Here is a 22,308-nt window from a genome sequence, read left to right on the forward strand (position 1 = left end):
TTGACTCTTTACAATACAAAATAAGCAATTTGACAATGTTACCTTGAGCTACGCGATCGCTCTATTACTCAAATCGATTACTTGATCAATCAAATTAAATGATCAATTTCATTAATTAATAATGGAAATAACTGCTGTTTTCCATAAATGTCATATTGTGGGAGAATACCAAAATGATTTGCAATATTGACTTTAGTATGGTATATAAGAAATACAATTTACACAACGTTGCAGGAGAAATATAAATTTAAAGATTATTTTAAAACTGGGGTCAGGACCCTCCTGCACTCTGTGGGGTCGTAGAAAAGTGGTCTCATTGTTATATGGTAAGTCATTATTTAGCATATTGAGATTATTTTATTATAATCAGTTTCTGTAGCTACTGCAAGGAGACACCATAGTGCTTCTTTGGTGTTTGAAAATCTGGGTGCAAAAGTGAATTCAACACTAGAGATTATAAATAATATCAGAGCTTTTTAAAATTGACATACTGCTAATTAGCACTGACCTTGATAACTGGCTTTGGTCATATTCACAGACTATTTGTTTTTTGTGTGTTGTCCTTGTGATTCAATTTCTTTTATATTATACACAAAAAAAATCAAGAAAGAGAAGACATTTCTGAAAATGTAATTGGTTTTGTTCACATCAGTAGTTTGCCTTATGCTGCTCATCGATGTTTGCAACAATATAAGATTAGTGGTCAAGAGGGGTAAATTATGTGTTAAATGAGGGCAAGCAGGTTAGGGCTAGTAAGACTTTTTCTGTCTGTAAATTGGACCCTTGGGCCCTGAAAAACGGAGTGCATCTTCGCTAGTGAGCCACGAGGGGCGCTGCTGTTCATCCAACCAAGGACGCTTCACGGGATATTCAAAGTTTATGCAAGGCTTGCAGCACACCAAGGACCGGCGGAGGGAGGAGTTGAACAGTAGTTTTCATTCCAGAAAGAGTGTGCAAGTTGGCAAAAATAAATTACTCTTGGGCTCGCCACATGCTGGAGGTGTGATAAAGCACCTTGTTCCTTAATTTCACTGCATTTCTCGTGGAGCTGTAAGCGGGCCTGTCAGCGCTCCCCGAAACCTCATCTCACACAGCGGAGTGTGTGGTGTCGGGGAGTTCTCAGAGCACCAAGTAAAAACAAAAGTAGGGGAGCAAACACACAATGTGAGAGGAGTTGAGAGAAAGAGAGACATAGAGGAGGAAAGAGAGAGACATAGAGGAGGAAAGAGAGGAGGAGAGTTGTGTGTGAGTGGGAGAGAGCGAGAGCGAGAGAGAGAGACCTCGGGGGAGAGGGGGGGGAGAGAGAGAGAGAGAGAGAGAGAGAGAGAGAGAGAGAGAGAGAGAGAGGAGGAGAGCTCCGTCTCTCCCGGTGCACTTGGCAGTCTAGTTGCGGGCTGCTGTGCTGTTGCTGTCGTGGCGTGGCTGGTCGCGCCAGGCGGGGAACTTCACCACACTGGAGCCCGGAGTCCCACTCTCTCACCTGCGCAGTTCGGAGCTGCCATGGGTCTCTCGCCTGGATTTACTGTCCTAATTATTTTACCGGCCTTTCTGCTGCACACCAGCGGCCTTTACATCGCCAGTAGCGTTGGTAGGTACAGTAGGGTTAAACGTGGTCAGTGTTGATGTTGTTACGGATCTTGCTGGTCTCTCATCAGCAGGGCTGCACGGGGCTCTCCGTGCGTCGGGAGCTCAACGTAGCGGCACAACATTGTTTCTCGTGCTTGTGTTTCTTTTCTTCTTTCTTTTACATGCTTTTTGCTGCTTTTGCAAAAAAAAAAAACTAACATTCTAGGATGCATTTGCAACTTCTGTGCGTCTTGCTTGTGGTGCTTTCAGGGTCTTTCTGGAGGTCTGCGCGGTGCAAGTGCAGTGTTGGGATTTGCTTTCTCCAATCCAGGGGGGTAGTGTTATCTGAGGTGTAAAGGGGCATCGGATGCACTGGTTTACTGTCGGATTTAGCAGGGAAGTAGTCTAACATTATCTGATTCTGCCGCTGTCGCATCTATCGATCTGTCACAGGACGCTGGAGTCGGATGTCAGCCTATTGATCACACTATTATCAAATCATCCCTCTAACATGTGAGCGAAAGAAATATGAACAGTTTGTTTTAGATTTAATCAGTCAGCAGACTTTCTAAATTCGATATGAAAGATGGAAAACGTGGTAAAAAGAATAAGAAAAAAAAGAATAAGACATAATATCACATGCACCTGAGGACCACATTTAGTTGATAGCCTTATTGTCTTTGACTGTGATGCATTGACACCTTATTATGGCCTTGGCTCTGCGGTGTGTGTGTGTGTGTGTGTGTGTGTGTGTGTGTGTGTGTGTGTGTGTGTGTGTGTGTGTGTGTGTGTGTGTGTGTGTGTGTGTGGTGGGTCGCCTTTAAAATGCACCTGTGTTTTCACTGCATGAAATGCTCCTAAATCCAATGCATGAACTGTCTTTAAGAGTCAAAACTGATAGTGAATTAATTGGCATGTTGTTAAGATACAGTAATGATATTAATTAATGATGAAAGGACAAATGGCTGCAAAATGCATTCAAATTAATTAAACAGGCGCTATATTTAGTTTTCCATGGCTAATCAGTCACTGCTGAGGTTATAGAAATCACTTTCCTCAGATTGAGCAGCCTGACAGTGAGATAACCGCGTGAGAAAGTCGCAATTAGCACCTTCATCTTGTACTGGCTTTCCTGTTGATGGTAGAAGGGCACAGGAGGTGTCAGGAGCGCAGCGCTCTGCTGAGGCTGCTTTTCTAAACGCGCACTGCCGAGCACCGGGGTCGCCTCTGGGTGGGGCTGTGTGTGTATGTGTGTGTGTGTGTGTGTGTGTGTGTGTGTGTGTGTGTGTGTGTGTGTGTGTGTTTGATAGGTTACAGCTTTTATTTATTTTCTTTATTATTGTGATGCAGACTAAAGAATATAAATCCCATGCCTGACATTTTTGTAATCCCTTATTTTTCCTCCCCCTCTTTTTCCATCCTCCTATTCACCCTCCACCGTTGACATTTTTACCATGGTTTATCCCACATACTTCTCCCATGATGTCTCCTCCTAACCCTGCTATGGTTTCTTTTTCTCATATTAAACCTGTATTGTTCTTCCTTACCACATATTCACATACGCACCTAATACACAATCTTTCCACTCTCACTTGCCACTGCCTCATGCTGTCTCTCTTGTTTCTCCCTCCTCTGCCTCTCCTGTCCTGTTCCCAGACTCCCTGCAGCATGTCCTGGGGGAGTATGGACTGGTGAGGCCGATCAGTGTGGACGCAGAGGGCCGCTTCCTGTCACACGCCGTCTCGGCTAGCCGCATGGCAGGAGGGCAGTCCCGTAGGCGCCGGAGGAGGGAGGTAGGAGTAGGCAATGATGAGTGGGAAGGACCAACAGGAGAGCCGATGGCCTTGCGGCAAAAGCTTTACTACAACGTCACCATCTTCGGCCGGGAATTCCACCTGCGTCTGCACCACAATGCCAGACTGGTGGCCCCCGGAGCCAAGATGGAGTGGCACGATGACAGCGACAGCACCCGGCACTCTGAGCCACTGCACAATGATTGCTTGTACGTGGGGGACATCAAAGACACACCAGGAGCCTCTGTGGCTATCAGCAACTGTGACGGCCTGGTGAGTGGACAACCCATGTTACCTCTTATCTATCTGACTGCTGCAGTGTTCACTGAGCTCACTGTAAAGGATCCTGTGAGCAGAATGACATGAGGACTATAGGAGATGGGAATAGCCCCTTGAATATGTCTTTTTCTCCTGGTCAGTGTTTCTGAATGACCCCATAGCTCCGAAGTTGTCTTGGGGTCAAATTTATGATTTACATCTCTTTTCTCGCTGATGTCCTCCAAACTGTAACAACAGGCCTGTCCTGGGAAATACCATGTCATGTTTTCATCCCTCTGCCCTCTGCCCCTTCTAGTATGCTCAAAAGAGGGAGGAATACACTGATGTTTCACTGATAACCTCGGTATTTATGTCTATATCTCAGCACAATGCTTTCAGAATTACATTTCACTGGCTTGTCCTGTATGCTGTAGCACTGGACACATAGCAGACACACAGCATTTGAATTCAAGCTGCCACCATCAAATATTTTGGTTGCACAGCAGTTGCTAAAAGAGCCTGAATTGTAAATGCTTTTAATAGAGCTGATGATGAATTGAGGAAAAGGAACAGAAATGGCAAACAGTTGGTGAATGGATTTCGGCAAGGGAGAGAAGTGAGATATAGACCGTGTGAAGAATGTTCACAGGAACTGCTAAGATGAGAGGATGCAGAAAGATGGAGACCAGTGACCGAGGAAAGACGTGGAAGGGACAAGTGTGAAAGATACGTCTCGCGGCACCGGAATAAGGCAAGTAAATAAGAGTAAAAATGGGCCAAGGATGTGTACAGGGAATAATGGGATTCGGGGTGGTGTTCCCCTCGTTAGGAAAAGTGTTCATTAGTCAGCCGGATCAGCCCGCCACTGGAGCTGAGTAGCAGCGACTGGATCCGTTTAGGGTTGAGGACACAGGGGACTGAGCAAGCAGCTGAGAGAGCAGGCAGGGAGCCAGGACAGCACAGGCCTGACATGCCCACTTAGCCTGACACAAGCAGCAGCAGCAACTCACTGCTGCTGCTGGCGCTCGCTCCGGCCCGTCACTCCAGGGCCTTTTGGTAATTTCTAGGAAAGGTTGCTGTCAAAGTGTAGTTGGTTATAGATAACAGATCACCAGTGTGGCTGACTGCACTGCCATGCATGACAGGGTTTTGTTTGAAGGATGGGTTCCCATGTTTTCAAGTCTTTCTTAGATAAAATAACACTCATATGCTTTTGTGTAGGTTGAACAAGTGTTTGATCATTTTAGTGCTTCCTATTGTGACTCAAATTTCAAAGGTGGGGCCGCAAATCCACTGTCCTCCTATCTGCAGAATTGCATTCTTAAAAGTACCCTTTCGAGTTTTTGTCCACTAGTAGTGCTATGGAGCAATGTATTAACGAGCCTTTCCTCCTTTTGCTTGCAACATACGCATGCACAAGGATAGACATGTGTGCACTCGAGCATGCGGGTGACGCAATACACAATTATATTAATCAATTGGTGATGGAGATTTAGCAATGTGCCAACAAAGGCCAGCAAGAAGAACACTGCAAGTTGTATGATGGAGGAAATACATTCAACACAGTTATTGGACCTCAAGGAGTCACATTATGCATTTTGGTGAAACATACTGAATGTAAATGTAACTGTACACAGAGCACCTTTGTAAAGTGCAAGATAATATGTGACTTTAACAATCAAAGTTAGATGAATCAAGTGGGTGTCTTCCAAAGTTATGGTCTTTTTTGTACAAAATTATCGTTCTTTTCTAATGTCCCTCCACCGCATCATAGCAAGAGAGAATTTTATTCTAAAAAGAATATTATATATGAAAATATTCATGTTGTTTGTCTAACTCAGAGTGCTGAAGTCTCATACTGGCTTCAGTTAAATTTCTATTTTTGCACAGAATAAGGACGGTGGACTGAGTCCCCCATCACTTAAATTAGAGTTGCATTAGAAAAGGATCTCTTCAGGGCCGGAATGGAGGAATTATGTCCATGTGAGTGTTGTTTCAAGACAGGCGTGAAACAATATGAACCTACAGTATATTTTGAGGCTGTTTTCAAAATGTTATCTTGAAACTCCTGTGGAGTAAAACAATATTGTTACAGTAACAATTTATAGGACAAATATTATTAATATGAGCACTGTAATATCCACGGCAAATAGTAAAAAAAAGAAAGAAAGGAAAAACCCCTTTTAATAATCACATTACCGCTGTCCACTTATATTTAATTTGTTTCTCCTCGCCCCTGAACAACTCATGTCATTACTAATCAATTCTTACAACCTCCTCAGGCTTGCCAAGAAATACAACCAAGCTCTGTTGGGCCCGGCCTAAGCTCTGCCCACATCTGCCTTTTTAAAGCCAGCAGAGCCACGTAGCCCAGCTCTGCCCTGCTGTGCCCACTTCCTCAGTGACCCACCACCTGGCTACAGCACTACCATTCACGGCCAAAAATCTCTTACTGGCTGTGATCCAGGGTGTGTGATGGCGACAAGGAGGGAGAGAGCCGAGACAGGGGCCAATAAGGTTCAAACCAAAATACAAGAAAATAATAATAAAGAGGCACAGGAGGGGGGATGAAGAGGGCAAAGGGTATAGATTTCAAGAAGTAACAAATGACCAGAATAAATAAGAGAGCATGAGAGAGCACAGAGAAAAAAGGAAAATCTTTGAATGGACAAATGACCTTTGGAGGGAATTGGATTTCTGTGAACAGAAGCTGTGATCAGCTGGTTAGTTCTTTGAGAGGAGGCAGCACTCTGTACAGTATGAGAACTGGGGAGTGTGCAGGGCAAAATTAAATTAAACTGCAGCTGAGACTGTGTTTGTGTGTGTCTGTTTGTGTGTGTCTGTTTGTGTGTGCAAAGTGCAGAATGGGGAACTGCATGGATCAAACTGAATAAAAACTAAAAGCGGAGGAGGTTTCTACTTCATGCATGAATGTTGGTGTGTGCAGTGTCTGTGAACACCTGTATTTGTACGTATGAATTAGGGTTAAATAATTTCTTGCAGCATTGAAATACTTTTCACTTACTAATAAAGACAAGATATGTGACAGTAGGAATAGCTGAATTCCATTTCACTGCTTTGGTTTCAGGCTCCTGTAGAACAGAGCCATTGTTGATATTATTAGTAACACCTTTTTTCTCTATGACAAGTTCAAAATACCTGCTGTGAAAATGCCTAGTTATTGGTTTACCTGACTTTAAAACACTGATCTGCCCATAATCAATCAATTTGTGTTGTCATTCTTTAGTCCTTATCAGATAAGCATCATACAACAATTCCAAATGATATAGGACCTTTGCAGAGAGGTTAGTATTCAATGGTTGGAAATGCTGGCGGCAAACTGTTCCAGGATGTTTTGGAGTAACATTAAGGCCGTCCTCTGCTATATTGATGCAAACGCATGGAGACAGCCACTTGTTGAACTGCACTGAACCTTTCAATTCTAACAAAATTCTGTTTTGCATTTGAAGTTATAGGTAAGTCAAGGAAATGGCTTCAGGTTTAAAAGTTAAACCGTTTATTTTGTTTAATGCTGCAAGATCTATGCCAATTAAGGTACAATTGAAATGTGGAAGTTTAGTTTAATTTTGTCTGTCTTCTTAGACACATGAATGCTAAAAATTACGGAAACTTTGAATTGTTTCTCGGCAAAGAGGTTTCAGCAAGAAATCACAGATCAAGATCTCAATTCCTCAACTTCAAATCCATGTGAATGCATGTGTGCATGTGTGTGTGTTTGCGTGTGTTTTTTCGTATGTGTGTGTGTGTGTGTGTGTGTGTGTAGTGCGTGCAGAGGTGTGTGTGTGTGTGTGTGTGTGTGTGTGTATGTGTGTGTGTGTGTTCAAACCGCTGGCCCCTCTTGTGGTCTTTCCTTCAGCCTCACCTCCAGTATTTGTTCAGAGATGTGGAGGCTGTGTTCGCCTGATTTTGTTCACATGTGGGTGTGAGGTCAGGTGCATCTATGTGTGTGTGTGTGTGTGTGTGTGTGTGTGTGTGTGTGTGTGTGTGTGTGTCTTTTTAGGATCTTATGCGGAATGTTGCGTATCAGCAGATCTTTTCTTTTTCTAGAAGAGACAGTGGCACAGTGATGGGAGTTACACAATTATGGCTATTTCATTTCTCCATGATAAATAATTATGTCATTGTGATTATGTTTATACACAGTGTCAGAGAGCAACGCTGTCAAATTCTCAGTTAGAGACACATCAATTTTCACTTCAGTTTATTAATTTTCATGGAATACTTCGATTTTGATGTAAGTTGGTACTTCTGCGGTTTATGAGCCTTGTTTACTGGAGCATAGTCAGAGCATGTCCTTCACACAGCAGTCATGATGTAACAAGGTGAAGAGGTCTTATCCTTTTACAGAGATTCTGTTCAGAGCGATTAGTATTATATGTGACCGATTCTAAACTCTTAATGCTCAGCATGCACCAATGCGACCCAGCTGAAGGTAAACAACTAAATCGAGGCGATGTAAAAGTATATAGACAGAGGGAGTCAAATCCATAAAAGTCACTACAAGTGTTAGATTTCCTCATCTGCTACCAGGATATACTTTCTATCTTTTAAACCATGTACAGATACCAGTGCAGCAATATTGTTAGAGCTGTGAGCAAAACATTTAATGTCAACAGATAATGTTTAAATAATCCCGGCAACTGAAACAAATGATTGTGATTAATAAGCATAATTTAATTAATTACCATGAGGAGACAACTACTTTACACGTTGCACTCACTTGACAAACATACTCTCGTTGCACTGCAGATATCTATCGCCAGTGTGCGGCTTCCTTTCTTCCAGATGGGCCGCAGCTCCTCAGATAATCAGCGGGTTCGGACAAATGGTGGGGCAGTTTCAGGTTACCGTGGGAACAGAGGGTCACACAGGTCTGTGAAGATGATAGAGCTGGCCAGAAATTAAATCCAGCTGGGTGAGAAGTGATCTTCGTGTTTTAGAGGTTTTAAAAGAGGAAGTGCGTTACCTGTCATTTTGGGGGTTGCTCCTAAAATCCAGGTGGGTGCACACCTGGATGAGGGGACATTTGTTTCCACAGCGGTGATGAACGTTGTACACCTTCACACACACACACACACACACACACACACACACACACACACACACACACACACACACACACACACACACACACATGCACATTGCACACTTTTGCTGAAGTGGGAATTGCGGTCCAGCACGCTACGCCTGCAGCATGGCCTGATGCTCAGACACGCTGCGGGGACAGACAGCAGCCAAAAGCTAAGCCTGTGAACCATCTTCACCTCGCTGCAAAAACCTGGGCATACATTTCTCTAATTGTCTCCACCCCTCGCTTACCTCGCTCTCTCCTCTTGCTCTCTCTGTCTGGTGTTTCTTGGCCGGCAGCGGTAGCAAGCAAGCAGGAGATCTCTCCTAATGATGGTATTAAAAGAGACAGAAAAATGACAGAGAAAGAGAGAGAGAAGAAGTAGGTGGCAGACAGCTTTTTGCTCCCCAACACCCACAGATTCAGAGCTCTGGCAAAAAAAGAAAGAGCCAGCAAGAGACAGGGTTCCTTTAGTGAGCAGTCTTTGTCTGTTTTTAGCAGCAGATCTGCTCCCAAGCGTTGATCAGACAAGCGGTGTTGAGGGTTAAGGGTATTGCCCGCTGTCTGTGCAGAAAAAAGTTATAGATCTAGGTTTCGCTAACTAGAGGATATTTAATGTTGGCTATTTGCATAGTATGGGCGTCATCATTTGTTGGCAGATAATTAGCACTGATCCTGTGCAGGTGTTGCCTTTTGTATATTCTGATATGCCATATTTATGTTTGGCTGTGTGCTTCAGTGTGTTCATGTGTGTTATTAGCGCACAGCAGGAATGCTGGAAGGCGGCCGTGTTATTTTAGTGCTTTCATTGAAAAGACTCAACATCAACAGCAAGGAGAAATGCCAAAGCATTGACAGGTGTTTTATTTATTTATTCACTGTGGGCGGATGCATGGAGATGGCACATTGTTTTCAAATACTATGAAAAATCTTATTCAGGGTTACAATACTAATTTGAATGTAGGGATGCAATACAGATATCGGACATCAGGCCAACGGAGCCAAGTAATTATATATGTATGTACTCTATATACGGAATTGTAGTTCCTGTTTAAGTTTTGACTAGGGCTGCAACTATCAATTATTTTAATAATCGATTAATCGGTTGATTATTTTTTCGATTAATCGATGAATCGGATAAAAAAAACAAAAAAGCATTCATTTCCAACCCTTTATTCAAAAACAGAACTGACACTGCAAAACATCTTCAAAAAGCACAAACAGGTTGCTCCTTGAACATCCCTGAGCTGTTAATTAAAAAAATAAAATAAAAATGGACTAACACAAAAAACATACACATGTATGCTTTACATCTGCCAAATGTGAGCCCTTTTTACTGTAATTGATCTCCTTGGAGCAGAGGCTGCATTTAGCATACCCTGCTTTATCAATATGTATGAAATACTGGGACAGTGGGAAGCTGTACTGCTCCTCTCACGTCTGTTTGGACCTCAACCTTCCTTAAACTCTTTCATTCACATCATCTGATCAATATCCGGGCCTCTTATGACCACAATGTCACGTTGTTGGCTAAGCCCAACTACGTGATTTGATTCATTCTACTTTGAGTAAAAAATAAATAAAAAAACCCGCAGCCAGATCCGCCGGTGTGCCGGTTTAACGCTAACGAGTGACAGCGTGAACTGAACCAGACCGGGGGGTGACGGCATATTTCATCACGTTACGTTTTTTTACAAGCAAGACTGAACTGTAACGGAACATAACGGAACTTTAACGACAATACACAACCAAAACACGTTAGCTAGCGTGATAGCAAGCTGACTAGCTTCCATTAAAAACAAGTTTGAGGGAAATGAAGACGCTGTAGACATCTTAATGCTGATTGGCCAAGACTCGACACGTCACGTCAAAGATGTTCTATTGCCCCAATCTCAGACACGCTGGCCGGCCAGTTGCTCTGCTCCGCTTTTTTTTTTCTTCTCCGCGACTTATTGAATGGCGTAATAATCGCGCGGCACAACGAATCGATGATGAAATTCATTGCCAACTCTTTTGATAATAGATTTTTATCGATTTTATCGATTCGTTGTTGCAGCCCTAGTTTTGACCAATTAGTTGCTGCATTATAAAGGTTTACAATTTAATTGTAATTCCTTTTAATTTTGAAGATTTTTTTACCAAGTTGTTGTTGTATGATTAATTATTTTAAGAATAATTTTGTTTTTGTAATTTAACAAAGTAATGTTTAATTCAAGCCTGATGTTGCCTTAGACATGAAAGAATAATCCCTGCCACTTCCACACATCGGGACTGAAAGAGTCAGATTGCTGCATCCCTTAATTCATTTCATTTTCATTTTCAAGTTCTATGACTATAATCAAAAATATTTTAAAGTTGCTGACATTACAAAGCTAGGAAACACACGCACAGTCTGGATGTACACACACCCATTTCTGAGCTAGCAGAAGGCTTAATCACGTGAGTGTGTTGACAAAGGGGCTGGCCGATCACAATTATAGGCCCAGAATTACACTAAATGCCAGCGACACAGACACTTACGCCTGCCATGGCCCTGGAATACACTGAGTCATTACCTCTGCATTAGGAGTCAATAGAAAAGGCCGCCCTGGGCTGAGCCAATACATCCATCCAGTCATCCAGCCAGTCAGCCCGACAGTTTAGCCTGGTCAGGCGTGGCAGCTCACTGGGCCCTACAATGTGTTATTCCACCCCGGGTCACACGATAAGCAGCTCTCAACTCTAATCAGCTCAAATTGAAATGATGACATCAATTACAGCACGGTGCACAGCTGTTATTGACCCCAGCCCTTACCGGCTGTGTAGAGAGAAAAAAAAAAAAAGTGTAAGGCTGATGGTTGAGGAGCGCCTGCAGGAACCGCATGGCTGGCGGGAGGGCCGGGTGTAGAGAGGCCAGACTGCTGAGGCATGGTATGAATGGAGAGACGGAGGGCGAGAGAGAGAAACATGTCCTCGGTATCTGATTGCAGGTTCCACCCTGCAGCGTAGCTCCACTCAAACACACAATTACTCAATCTAGAGCTATTATCAGACACAGAGAGAAATAGAGGAAGAGAGGGAGGGGGGGGGACAGACAGAGCACAAGCTCATTCTGAGGAACACTATACAGAGCAAAAGAGTGCTTTTACCAGAGCTGTGATTACTGCCGCTCATACAGTGCACTTAACCAGCCCCCTTGACTCTCTTTCGTCTCGCTCTCTGTCATTCACAGAGTGCTGGTTTGTTTGAGTGGTTGAAATAACAGGAATCATCTGAGAAAATGGAGCAGTGGAACCCCCGTGATTATAACGAAACACCTCTGTGATGTCACGATAACAGCTGGTTGTTTTGATACTAAAATCAGCTCCAGCACACTTGAATGATGTAGTGGAGACGGAATAATTCACTGTACATGTGATGATGTCACAATACAATACTGTGATGTCACAGTGATATTCCAGACTTTAGGCTTTATCTTCAACAGGGTTATAGTTATTGATTGATATTTTGGTTCATATACATGCAGTGGATTTGCGCAAAAGGTGGAAAGTGCAACCTCAGAGGGTGCACAGTAGTGAACAACCAAGTATCTTCTCAGACAGTCACATTACTTACTTCATACAATTCCAACCACACATCTCTACCTCCATCCCAGTGTAGAGGTGAGTGCAGATTCCCCAAGCAGGAAAAGGATGTTGTCTGAGAGGTGCAGAGTGGTGAGGCATGACTATAGGAATGGCAGACTACATGCCTTTGTATGTTGAGTTTATGTTTGTTTTCACTTCCGACTCAAATACAGACGCTTTGTGGCCCTAAGCTTCAAACTATGACTCTACGTACCCATTTGGAGTTCGTTTTGGACGTGTCGAGGATGGCACGTTAGTTTCCACTCATTACATGTATAGAGACTCTTCAAAATAAACTTCCATCTTCACAGGAAGTTTACGTTGAGGGAACAAAACCGCTTAGTTAGGTTTAGGATAGAGTTCAGTTGTGACTAGTGACTAAACTGACAAAATATCAACGTTAATTCTCTTGTTAATGTTGTTATCGTTTCACACTGGGCCGAACTACAGACTCTTTGACTAAATGTCTGTGTCCTTCGATTGTCGTCTGTAGTGTGGAAGGCAAAAACAGCATTTCATGGTCAGAGCAAAACATTTTGTCCATCATGTATTTAAAGAATCAGGGGTGGCGATGAAGAGAGCAACTGTGATGTTTCAGTGACCAAGATAATATAAATTAGTCCAGAATAGCCTATATTATGGTGGTGCAAACTATGGATAATGAAGGTTTTCTGCAAAGTAAATTGTAATTAAAAATTGAAAATAGACCAGACCTTGAAGGGAATTGTTTTTTCTTGCCCGCTGGACTGTCATCACCTGCTCGTCAGCCAGCTAGTCCCACCGGCCGTGCAGGAAACTGATCGATGCTAGCCACATCAGCAGTTCTCCAGCTAACAGGCCCCAGCAGCCTCGGTGGACAGTCTTGCAAACAGGACGAGACATCCTCCACCGTGTTCCATCATCTAACCAAACCCTTCTGTCGGCCTACCCCTGGCTGAACCGGCATGAGTCTCCTGTGGCCGCCGCGTTTTACCTCCCATCCGCCACATTCGTACTCTTAAAGTTTCCCCTACATAATCAGCACAAACAAAACATAACGAGAGAGAGAGACCGAGAGAGCGAGAGAGAGCGAGAGAGAGAGAGAGAGGGAGGGTAGGGAGAGGAAAGCGGCAGTAACACAAACGGGGAGAGAGGAAGAGCACGATGGAATCTTAATGTGCCCAAACCTGAAGAAGAAGAACAACAGCAGCATCATAACGGTTGTTACCTGCTCAGTCAGAAGGGAGGGAGGAGAGTCTTGCTTATTTGCATGAAAAAATAATCACTTTTTATTGTCTCTTCCTCCCCGCTAAGGTCACTTTGATGCTTTCAGAAGCTAGTACACTTGTCGAACTGATCATGGATATTCTATGTTTGCCGGTTGCTTTCACTGCATGAGTGCATACTTGAAAAAACATGTGTGCATTTTTTCCCAGCCTGATCTAATTAGTTGTATTTGTTCTTCCTCTGGGTTGACTTGTTTAGCTGTCACATTTGTATTTTCTGTTTGCATGTTCCTTAATGGAACAGAGCCGGTCTGTCTGTCCTCATCTTTGTCTGTCTGCGTACAGTTTCTATGCTTGAAAATCATTTTGCTTGCCGCGTGATGCAGCAGGCAGCTAAGCGGCAAGAATCGCACTTCATAACAGAAACTCACACCCTCCTCATCTTACTAAGGCTGCTTGTTTTTGTTTTCTGCAACAGAGAAATAATCACTTTTTCTCTCCGAGTGTTTTATGTTTGGGGGGTTTTGTCAGTGCATGAGGAGCTCGGGAATTGTTAGTGTACCAGCATATGTAATATATTATATAATAATATATTGTATTCTAATAACTGACTCTGTGGGGGCTGGAGTGGAGCAGTAGAAACAAAGAAACACATCTAGTGCTTTGATCACTGTGACTGATCGTCTGCCAGAGTGTACAAGGAAAGCTTTGGATACTGCCTTACAATTATGTAAGATGTAATGGAGACTTTGAGATGACCTTGGCCATGTATAGCTTTGTGTGAGATTGAGTTACCGAATAGCTGGGCATCCGAGGTGTGCTGGATGTATCTTCTGGATCAGGGACGGGGCCAAACATCAACACTTGCAAAAGCAAAAGATTTAGTTAGCAAGTAGGGCTGGGTTATATTTATCCCACTATAAATCAAACCAGTCTTTAAGAGTTTAAGATTCATTTTAGATTACAATTCCCTATCAAGAGATTGGAGAACCTGACCAACAATAACCAAGAATTGTGTGATGTGCAGACAAATAGAAAGATTATACAAAAAGAGACACGCATCTTCAATCCTGTCAGTCTAAATCCTTGTAAATCCCACACTGTGAAATGTTTACAGTTTATATCTTGAGTCAGTCACATCCATCACTTAAAATCCCTAATTTATGACGTTTCCAATCAGAATCATGTCTTTTGCAATTAGAGAAGCAACGGCATGTGTGACAAATTGCTCGTTCCTGGGGATAAGTATAATTACTGGTGAAAATGCAAGCGCTTACACTTAATAGCTATGCTGGTGATTCCTCAGGTGGTAAAACATGTTGTGGAATTTGCCATCTTTGTGGCACCTATCTTCTTTGTGTTGGACCTTAAGTGATACCAGCTTAGCCCTGCCTCGTCCACTGCATGGCCCCAAAAAATGTTTTATTTTTCTGATGGTATTATCTGGTGCAAAGAAAAGTTCCCTCCCATCTGGAAGCCCACTCCAACCCCACTGTGCCTACTGATTGAAGGGGGGCTGTCGTCAAACAGACTGTGATTGCCAGAAAACAGCTTAGCGTCTGTGATGGGATTGGTATTAGTATGTTGTCAAGCAATGTAATTTATCAACAGAATATCAACGTTGCTGAATTTCTTATTTAGGAAATTCCCGGTCGTGATCTGTGTTTTATATGGTTTATACATGGGCCAACCCCATTTTGCAAGTATGTGATTCAAAGCCTCAACTTGCCTTTGTTCTGTTGAAGCTCGCTAGTGGCTGCTTGTAGCCCGTCCTGACTGCTGGTCTCCCTGGAAAGAGGACAGGAAGCAGGGATCAATATAGAAGCATGTTAATAGTAAGCTTTATTTTCTCTTTTACTATATGTTTGTGCATTTGTGTGAGGGCTGTTGAGGCCTCCTACACTGGGATGTACAGTTTATGTTTGGAGCGTGTGGTGCCATTTGTGTAGCTTAGTGTGGCACGAAAGAGCAGTAAGGTGCTCAGCTATTAAAATAAGAATGAAGGAGGAGATACATGATAAAATAGCTCTGCTGTCAGACTAAGTCTATTATTGGCTATGTTTATGGCCATAGCCAGAATTGTGCATCCTTGTAACTGCTATCCTCTCTCTCTCTCTCTCTCTCTCTCTCTCTCTCTCTCTTTCTCTCTCTCTCTCTCTCTCTCACACACACACACAAACACACACACACACACACACACACACACACACACACACACACACACACACACACACACACACAGAGCTCCTCTAAGAGTGCGATGATTGACAGCATCACTTGGAACACAAAGAAAAATGATTTTTTTTCTCAGAAGCTAATCCTTTGCCTCTCTTTCACACACACTGACACTCAGACGCAGACACACTGGGGAGAAGGGACTTATTGTCAGGTTGTGCTCTATCTCCACAGTTCATTTCTAATCCTCTTTCTCCCTTTCTGTACTGTCTCCTACACACACAGACACACACACCACCGCCACCCGGACTGTAGTCTAGCTCTAGGCTGGGATCCACCACACAAGTCCCCATTGTGGCCAAATCAGCGAGACTGGCAACATAGTGAGAGTGGAGGGAGACGGCTGCATGTGAGGAGGCAGGCTAGTTGAGGAATGAGGAATGATATACAATTCAAATGAGACACACTGGAGAAGAGGGACTAATGGAGGAATAGAGCAAAAGGAAGTGTTCTTTTTTCCCGTGCTTTTTGCTCTCCTCTCCTCTCCCGGCAGCAAGGTGCTGGCAGGGCGGGTGTGGCTGCAGCTGACTCTGATGCGATGTGACAGGGCCCTCCTCTCTGTCCTTTTTGCTGCTGTGTGACAGTGTGAAGCCGCAATCCACCTCCGTCTCTTTTCCCTCCTCCCCATGTCTTCAGCTCTCACTGGTTGGGGGGTAGTTATGTGCCCTTCCTCTCAACCGCGCAGTCTGTTTGCATACTATGCGTATGGCTGTATGGAGGTGTGCGTACCTTTCTCTATGTCATCTTTCAACTGAGCATCAAACACAAAAGTGTTCTCGCCAAACAACAAATAATGGATAACAGCTGTCCAAATATTAATTTCTTCAAGAATTAATCCAAAAACTGTCCAAATAAACATTGGGAATGATTAAACATGAAAGGAAACCTCTTGAATTTAGCATGGGTTTCTTTACTCTTCAAGTATTGATTCGAGTTGCATATGAGCGGCAAGATATTTGAGATCTTATTTAATCCTGACATTTAGGAAGTGGATCTCAGTTGGGCGTGCCCGGAAAACCTCAGCTGACTCTTCAACACAAAGGAGTAGCGCCTCAACTCAAAGTTCCCTCCTGATGGCCGAGCTCCTTACCCTTTCTCCTGCCGATCTCCCGCTCCATCTACCCCTCAGTCGTGAACAAGATCCTGAGATGCTTGAACTCCTTCGCTTGCGGTAGGCACTACGTCCACACAGCTGGCCTGGGAACGCCACGGGATCCCCCAGAATGAGCTGGAAAATGTTGCGGGTGAGAGGGAAGTCTGGGTCAGCTTGCTGGGCCTGCTGCCACCGCAACCCGACCCCGGATAAGTGGATGAAAATGGATGTATGGATGGATTCAGGAAGTGTTTCCTCAATATTTTTTTAGGCAGTATTTACAGAGCACAGTTTTCTTTTGAGAGCAGGGTGAACTCCCAGTTAGCACTTGTGGAGCTGTGTTGGCCTGTTACTACAGCCACTCTGTGCTGCCCGAGCCTCTATCTGGTGGAGATAATGTGTTATGTTGTGTGGTTGTGTTGTGGAGCTGAAGGGTTTTCTTGAGCCACTAATAGGACCATTCACAGTATTCATACTGAATGTCCAAGTCGTGGTAAGGATTGCCGGTTTTTATGGGCCTTTTTGTTTGGGAATAGGCTTCACTCTGCTCAACATGCATTGTTAGAAGCTGCTTTTTCACTCCAAGTGCACATTTTGTAAAAATGACTCAACACAATCAGTTCTGAAATGGCCATTGCCTCCAAATGTTTCGTGGAATTCCGTATTACTTGCACAGTTTTCGTTGTAGTAGTGTTACTGTAGGTTGTCACTTCCTTGGGTTCTCCGCCAAATAGTTGGAAAGTAAAGTAGTCCAATAATTCCTGCAGATTAAGGTAGCAAAGCCCTGATTTGTTTTGCTGAGGCCTTATGATTATTACATGAGAACAGGGGCAAAAAGCAGAATGGCAAATTGACAAAAAAGTATTTAATTTCATGTTTTTGGTAGTTTCCAGTGGCTCGTTGTTATTCTTATCTTTTTTATGGATATGACAATGCGGTGCTTGGTAACTGCACGTGTCATTGCCTCGCCGGTTTCATCACCATGAGAAGTATTAAATCAAGCCCTAAGCCGGACGAGAGGACTAGAGCCTGACAGAGGAAGAGAAAGTGGGCTCAGGTGAGGTTGATGTTTTGGGCTGAAGTACTCTGATGTTTTTTTTCTCCTTTTTTTTTTTCTCCTCCACTGCCCATCCATCTTTATCTCCCTTTTGCCCTCTCCACGTCTCTCTCTCGCTCCCTCCCACTACAGTGCGCAGAGGTCATAGCCCCAGCTGAGCCACAAGCTGTTGTTGCCTTCCACTGACTATTCTACCTGCTAATATGATCAGCGAGCCCACTTTATCACTTTACTCTCAAGCTCCGTGTGGGGAAGATCACACAGACTGCTTTCATAAAAGATGGCGTGGGATTGAACACAAGTAACCACACCTGGACAGCCAACCATAATTTTAGTGTTTAGATGAAAACCTGACATCCTCAGTTGTCTTATGTTGATGAAGTGTTGGATGTTAAGCAATCAGTGTTGTGGTTGTTTCCTCCTCCACAAATAAAATGGTAGTGGGTTCCAAAATAGAGGGTCTTTTCACGCAGTGTCTCTGTGTGTGTGTGTGTGTGTGTGTGTGTGTGTGTGTGTGTGTGTGTGTGTGTGTGTGTGTAGAAGAGGTGTTTCTAAGGGTGTTTGTATGGAACATGTGATGAAGATGTACCATTCAGGCACATTAAGGGCCTCAGATGCTCATATTTTGAATCACTAAGAATGTGTACCAGTTCAGACAGAGTTAAAGGAAGAGGCACCATCCAGGTGTCTGACTGAGACACCTGGATGGTGCCGTCGTCAAACCACAGTGCCGCTCTATCCAACATAGTACACGTTGTTGTTTCTTAATGGAGAGTGAGTTTTGTTGGTGGTTCTCTATTATATTTTTTTGTTTTTGCTTCTTTCAAACAAACTGCTCCTTGTTGCTTTCCTGTGTGCCAGAGGATTTTTCACTGGATGTAAAATGGCTATACATGTCATAGCACTAGTGCTAAAACAGCAGTAAAATATAGTATGTATACACGTCAAAGATTTTCATCCAATGAGTGTTATGTCTTTTGATTTTCAGCAGACATATGACAGCCAGGATCTTTGTTTGCCGAGTGTCGTTTGTTTACTCTCATTTTCTTCTCAAATGCTGCTGGACACTGCTGCTGTTTATTTATTTTTTGAGGCAGCTGTTTCTGAAGCTCATCTCTCACTGTCTACAGGAGGAGAGGGCGAGTGAGGCGGGGGTTGGGGTAATTTGGTTAGGGGAGGTAACTATGAGATATGACAGAGAGGGAGGCAGGCTTTTTGACACAGCCACTTGCTGGTGCTGTGCTGTGATGTATAATGGCAATACGAGGGAGCTCGCAGAGAGCAGAATGGCCTCCACGAAACACACACACACACACACACACACACACAGCAAATTGCACACAAATTGAACCTATGGGCTATCCTTCTACCATATGAACTACCAAGCACAAGCCCTTGTGCGTTTTCAGGATTAAGGTATCTGTTTGATCTCAGTGAAAGTATTACATGAAAAAGAATAATGTGCTCTGCGAAATTGTATAGAACCGTTTTCCACAAGGAGCTCTAGCCATTTGTGCTCCCTTTCAGAATATGATAGTTTAAGTGGCTTATGCTGAAGCCCTGGCCGGCAGTGCACAGCTCCAAGCAGGAGCTGTGAAAGGGGGCCGATTTCCTCCCAGACGATGTGATTGTATAAAACTGTGGCTGTTGACTCCGCTTCCAGGCCGCAGTAATTGGGGGCAATAGAGGAGCCCGGTGTTTCCCCTCTAGATGAAATCTCTGGTTAAGCTCAGACAGGGTGTGAATTACAGTGCCTACTGTATTCTTCAGCTCAGCAAGAGGAGGATGCACATGTGTGTCGGTGTGTGTTAGTGTGTGTCAGTGTGTGTGTGGGTGCACAAGCACATATTTATTTGCTTGAAAGTGGTGGGACTCCCTGGTGATTTTCAGTTTGATAGCTTGCCTTATTTTTATTTTTTTTGCTGGTGGTGACTTTTCTCTGAGGAGACTCTGTATAATTGTCTTTTTTTACCTCTTTGTGTGACTACATGTGTGCATGAGTGAATCATGCGGCAGAGGACAGGCTTTGGACTCGTCTGCAGATCTGAGGATTAGAGAAATCTGTTTTCAACCTGATATGTTGTATTAACAAAAGCCTGTGGATCAGATGTTGGAACAGGGACGCTGTGTAGATGTGTTAACGTTTTAATTGGCACCCACAAATTCATGCAGTACAACATAAACTCATGTATGCGCTCCTACAGCCTCAGGCTACATCCTTATGTATTCAATCTTGTCCCTTGCGTTTGCTTGCGTACGCACAGTATAGTTCAATGTCATTTTATTGTTATTTGTATCTGCATTTTTAAAGTATGTTGTAATACTTAATGTAATGCAATTCATTAGGATGAATACTGTCATGAGAAGTGACTTTGTAAAGCTGTCTATTAAGTCAGCCTTTTTAATTACTGTGCAAATGTTTCTGCAGCTCATCAAAGTTTTCCAAGAACCAGTCCGCATTGAGCTCGGTCGAGTCCATAATGTGTTTCTGGTTCTATGCACATAGCTCACACCAACGCCGCTTGTAGGTGAAAGCAAAAAAAGGGTTTTATTGATCCACTTTCCCTCATACAGGTTGGGGAAAACAAAATCTCTTCTTCCCATAAATGCTGCCGTTTAGCTCGACACACTCTAAAAGTCCACATCTCGTTCCACAACATAATCCACACAACGCAGTCGGAAAACGGTGTGACTCCACTGTGTGGCACAGATGCTGCTAACAGCCGCAACTAACTGCACCTGCGTGTATTTCTTACAGTAATAAAATAAAAACATAATTTGTAACATTCAAGTAGAAACACTTCTGATTAAATTTCCAGATATAAGTAGGCAGGTGAAAAATGGTCTGACACTAAATTGTATTCAGGGGTCTTTATTTCTCGACTACTCTTAAAAAGATAGAATAGTATTACATTTAAATGGAATGTTCAATTTGTGTTTCATTTAATAAAGATGTTCCTACATTCAAAGGTACACTGTAAACACAAAATCTCACTTAAAAACACATGAAGTGCATCAACCGATCTGATAAAACAACTTGAATCCTAAGTAAACTTAAAGTGCCTTTAACTGTGTAGCTCGGTACAAACAATCAGTGCATTCTTTCAATGCATGAATAGTGGTCGCTCTTCTGTTAATACAAAAACAAAACAAACAATACCACACAGTTAAATCTGAATTTAAGAACATGAAACATTTGGTCCATTAATAAATATAAATGATGCAGTGTATCATACTAGCTCAAGTGCACATACAGCATTGCACAATGAAAATAAACATAATTTTCAATATAATAAACAAACTTTAAACGAACATGAATAATAACAGAATGAATACATGTGGGATGGTCTTAAAACGCTAAACGTTATTGGCCTTGCAGTCCTCTCATGAATGCTGAACACGCGTTGATAACATCTGTAAACATTGGACCAATTTCATTACAAGTGTTGAAGCAAAATGTTTGGCTCTGTTAAAAAAAAAGCTTCTCCCTTCACATCCTTTTATACTTTACCATCAACTGTAAATCTCCCAAGTAAAGATTCAGAAATGTGCTGCTTTCTCCATTCTTCACTTCTCTCCACACACCCAGTTATTTTAACAAGTGCCTCCAGGGACCACTGAACTCTTCTGTAACAATAAGACTGGAGTGGATTGACGTACCGCTTGAATATTTGACCTTTTTCAGGAAGTCACATTTCTTTCTTGACATTCTCTGCGTTTGAGCAGGACATAAGGGCGTGTTTTGCACTTTGTTCTATTTTGTCTTATGGATTTCCTCCATTGTGTCGACATGCACTTTGGGCAAACGACAAATTGCAAAAATTGTCATATTAATAACTCAGGGGAGCGGGTAATGCGGTTTATGTCTATGATCATATTGTAGCGATGTATAAAAGAAAACATGCTACCAAAACAATAAATTGGACCCAGAAGTATAAATAGCATCATTAGCTGCAGTTTATAAACAGGTGCAAATTGCTTCAGGCTGGATTTCACCTTTAATTCCTCATGGGGTAGGAATAAGATGTGGAACACTGGGGGAAGGGCTGACACATCACCTCCAAGTTGTGTTCACAAGGCCGCCATGCAACCTTGAAGTACTTGGAAACAGGCGTAGACACTGTAGCAGTCTCTGCTGGTCTTGTTATCTCTCACCACACCCAACACAGACACGCACGCAGCTCTAAGACGCTTAGACAGCTGCAGGAGAATGTCATTGTCACTTGCAAGGATGCATATCATGTTAGAATTACAACGCGAGAAAAAATCATCAAACTCATCGTCATTGTGGGATATTTGTGTTTATGGGTGCGGTGCATATGCGCTTGCAAGCGTGTTTTGTTGCAAACATCAGTTAAACACTGTATGTGCAGATGATGGATTGTTTACAAAGTTGCAAAATAAAAA

The 22,308-nt window shown here is 43.0% G+C and overlaps 1 protein-coding gene across 1 annotated transcript in view; it reads left to right on the forward strand.

Annotated features, from left to right (window-relative positions):
- Positions 1–1,500: 1,500 nt before the first annotated feature.
- The window catches only part of LOC306746285 (A disintegrin and metalloproteinase with thrombospondin motifs 2-like), a gene marked incomplete at its 5' end in the record, with an annotated part of 105,295 nt that continues 84,487 nt past the window's right edge, over positions 1,501–22,308 (forward strand). Inside the window, 2 exons of the mRNA XM_079229182.1 lie at positions 1,501–1,588; positions 3,223–3,632. Of these exons, the coding sequence (XP_079085308.1) occupies positions 1,501–1,588; positions 3,223–3,632 (498 nt within the window). The remainder of the gene's footprint in view (positions 1,589–3,222; positions 3,633–22,308) is intronic.

The sequence above is a fragment of the Taurulus bubalis genome, assembly GCF_910589615.1.
Source record: "Taurulus bubalis genome assembly, chromosome: 13".
In the NCBI taxonomy this organism is placed as follows: domain Eukaryota; kingdom Metazoa; phylum Chordata; class Actinopteri; order Perciformes; family Cottidae; genus Taurulus; species Taurulus bubalis.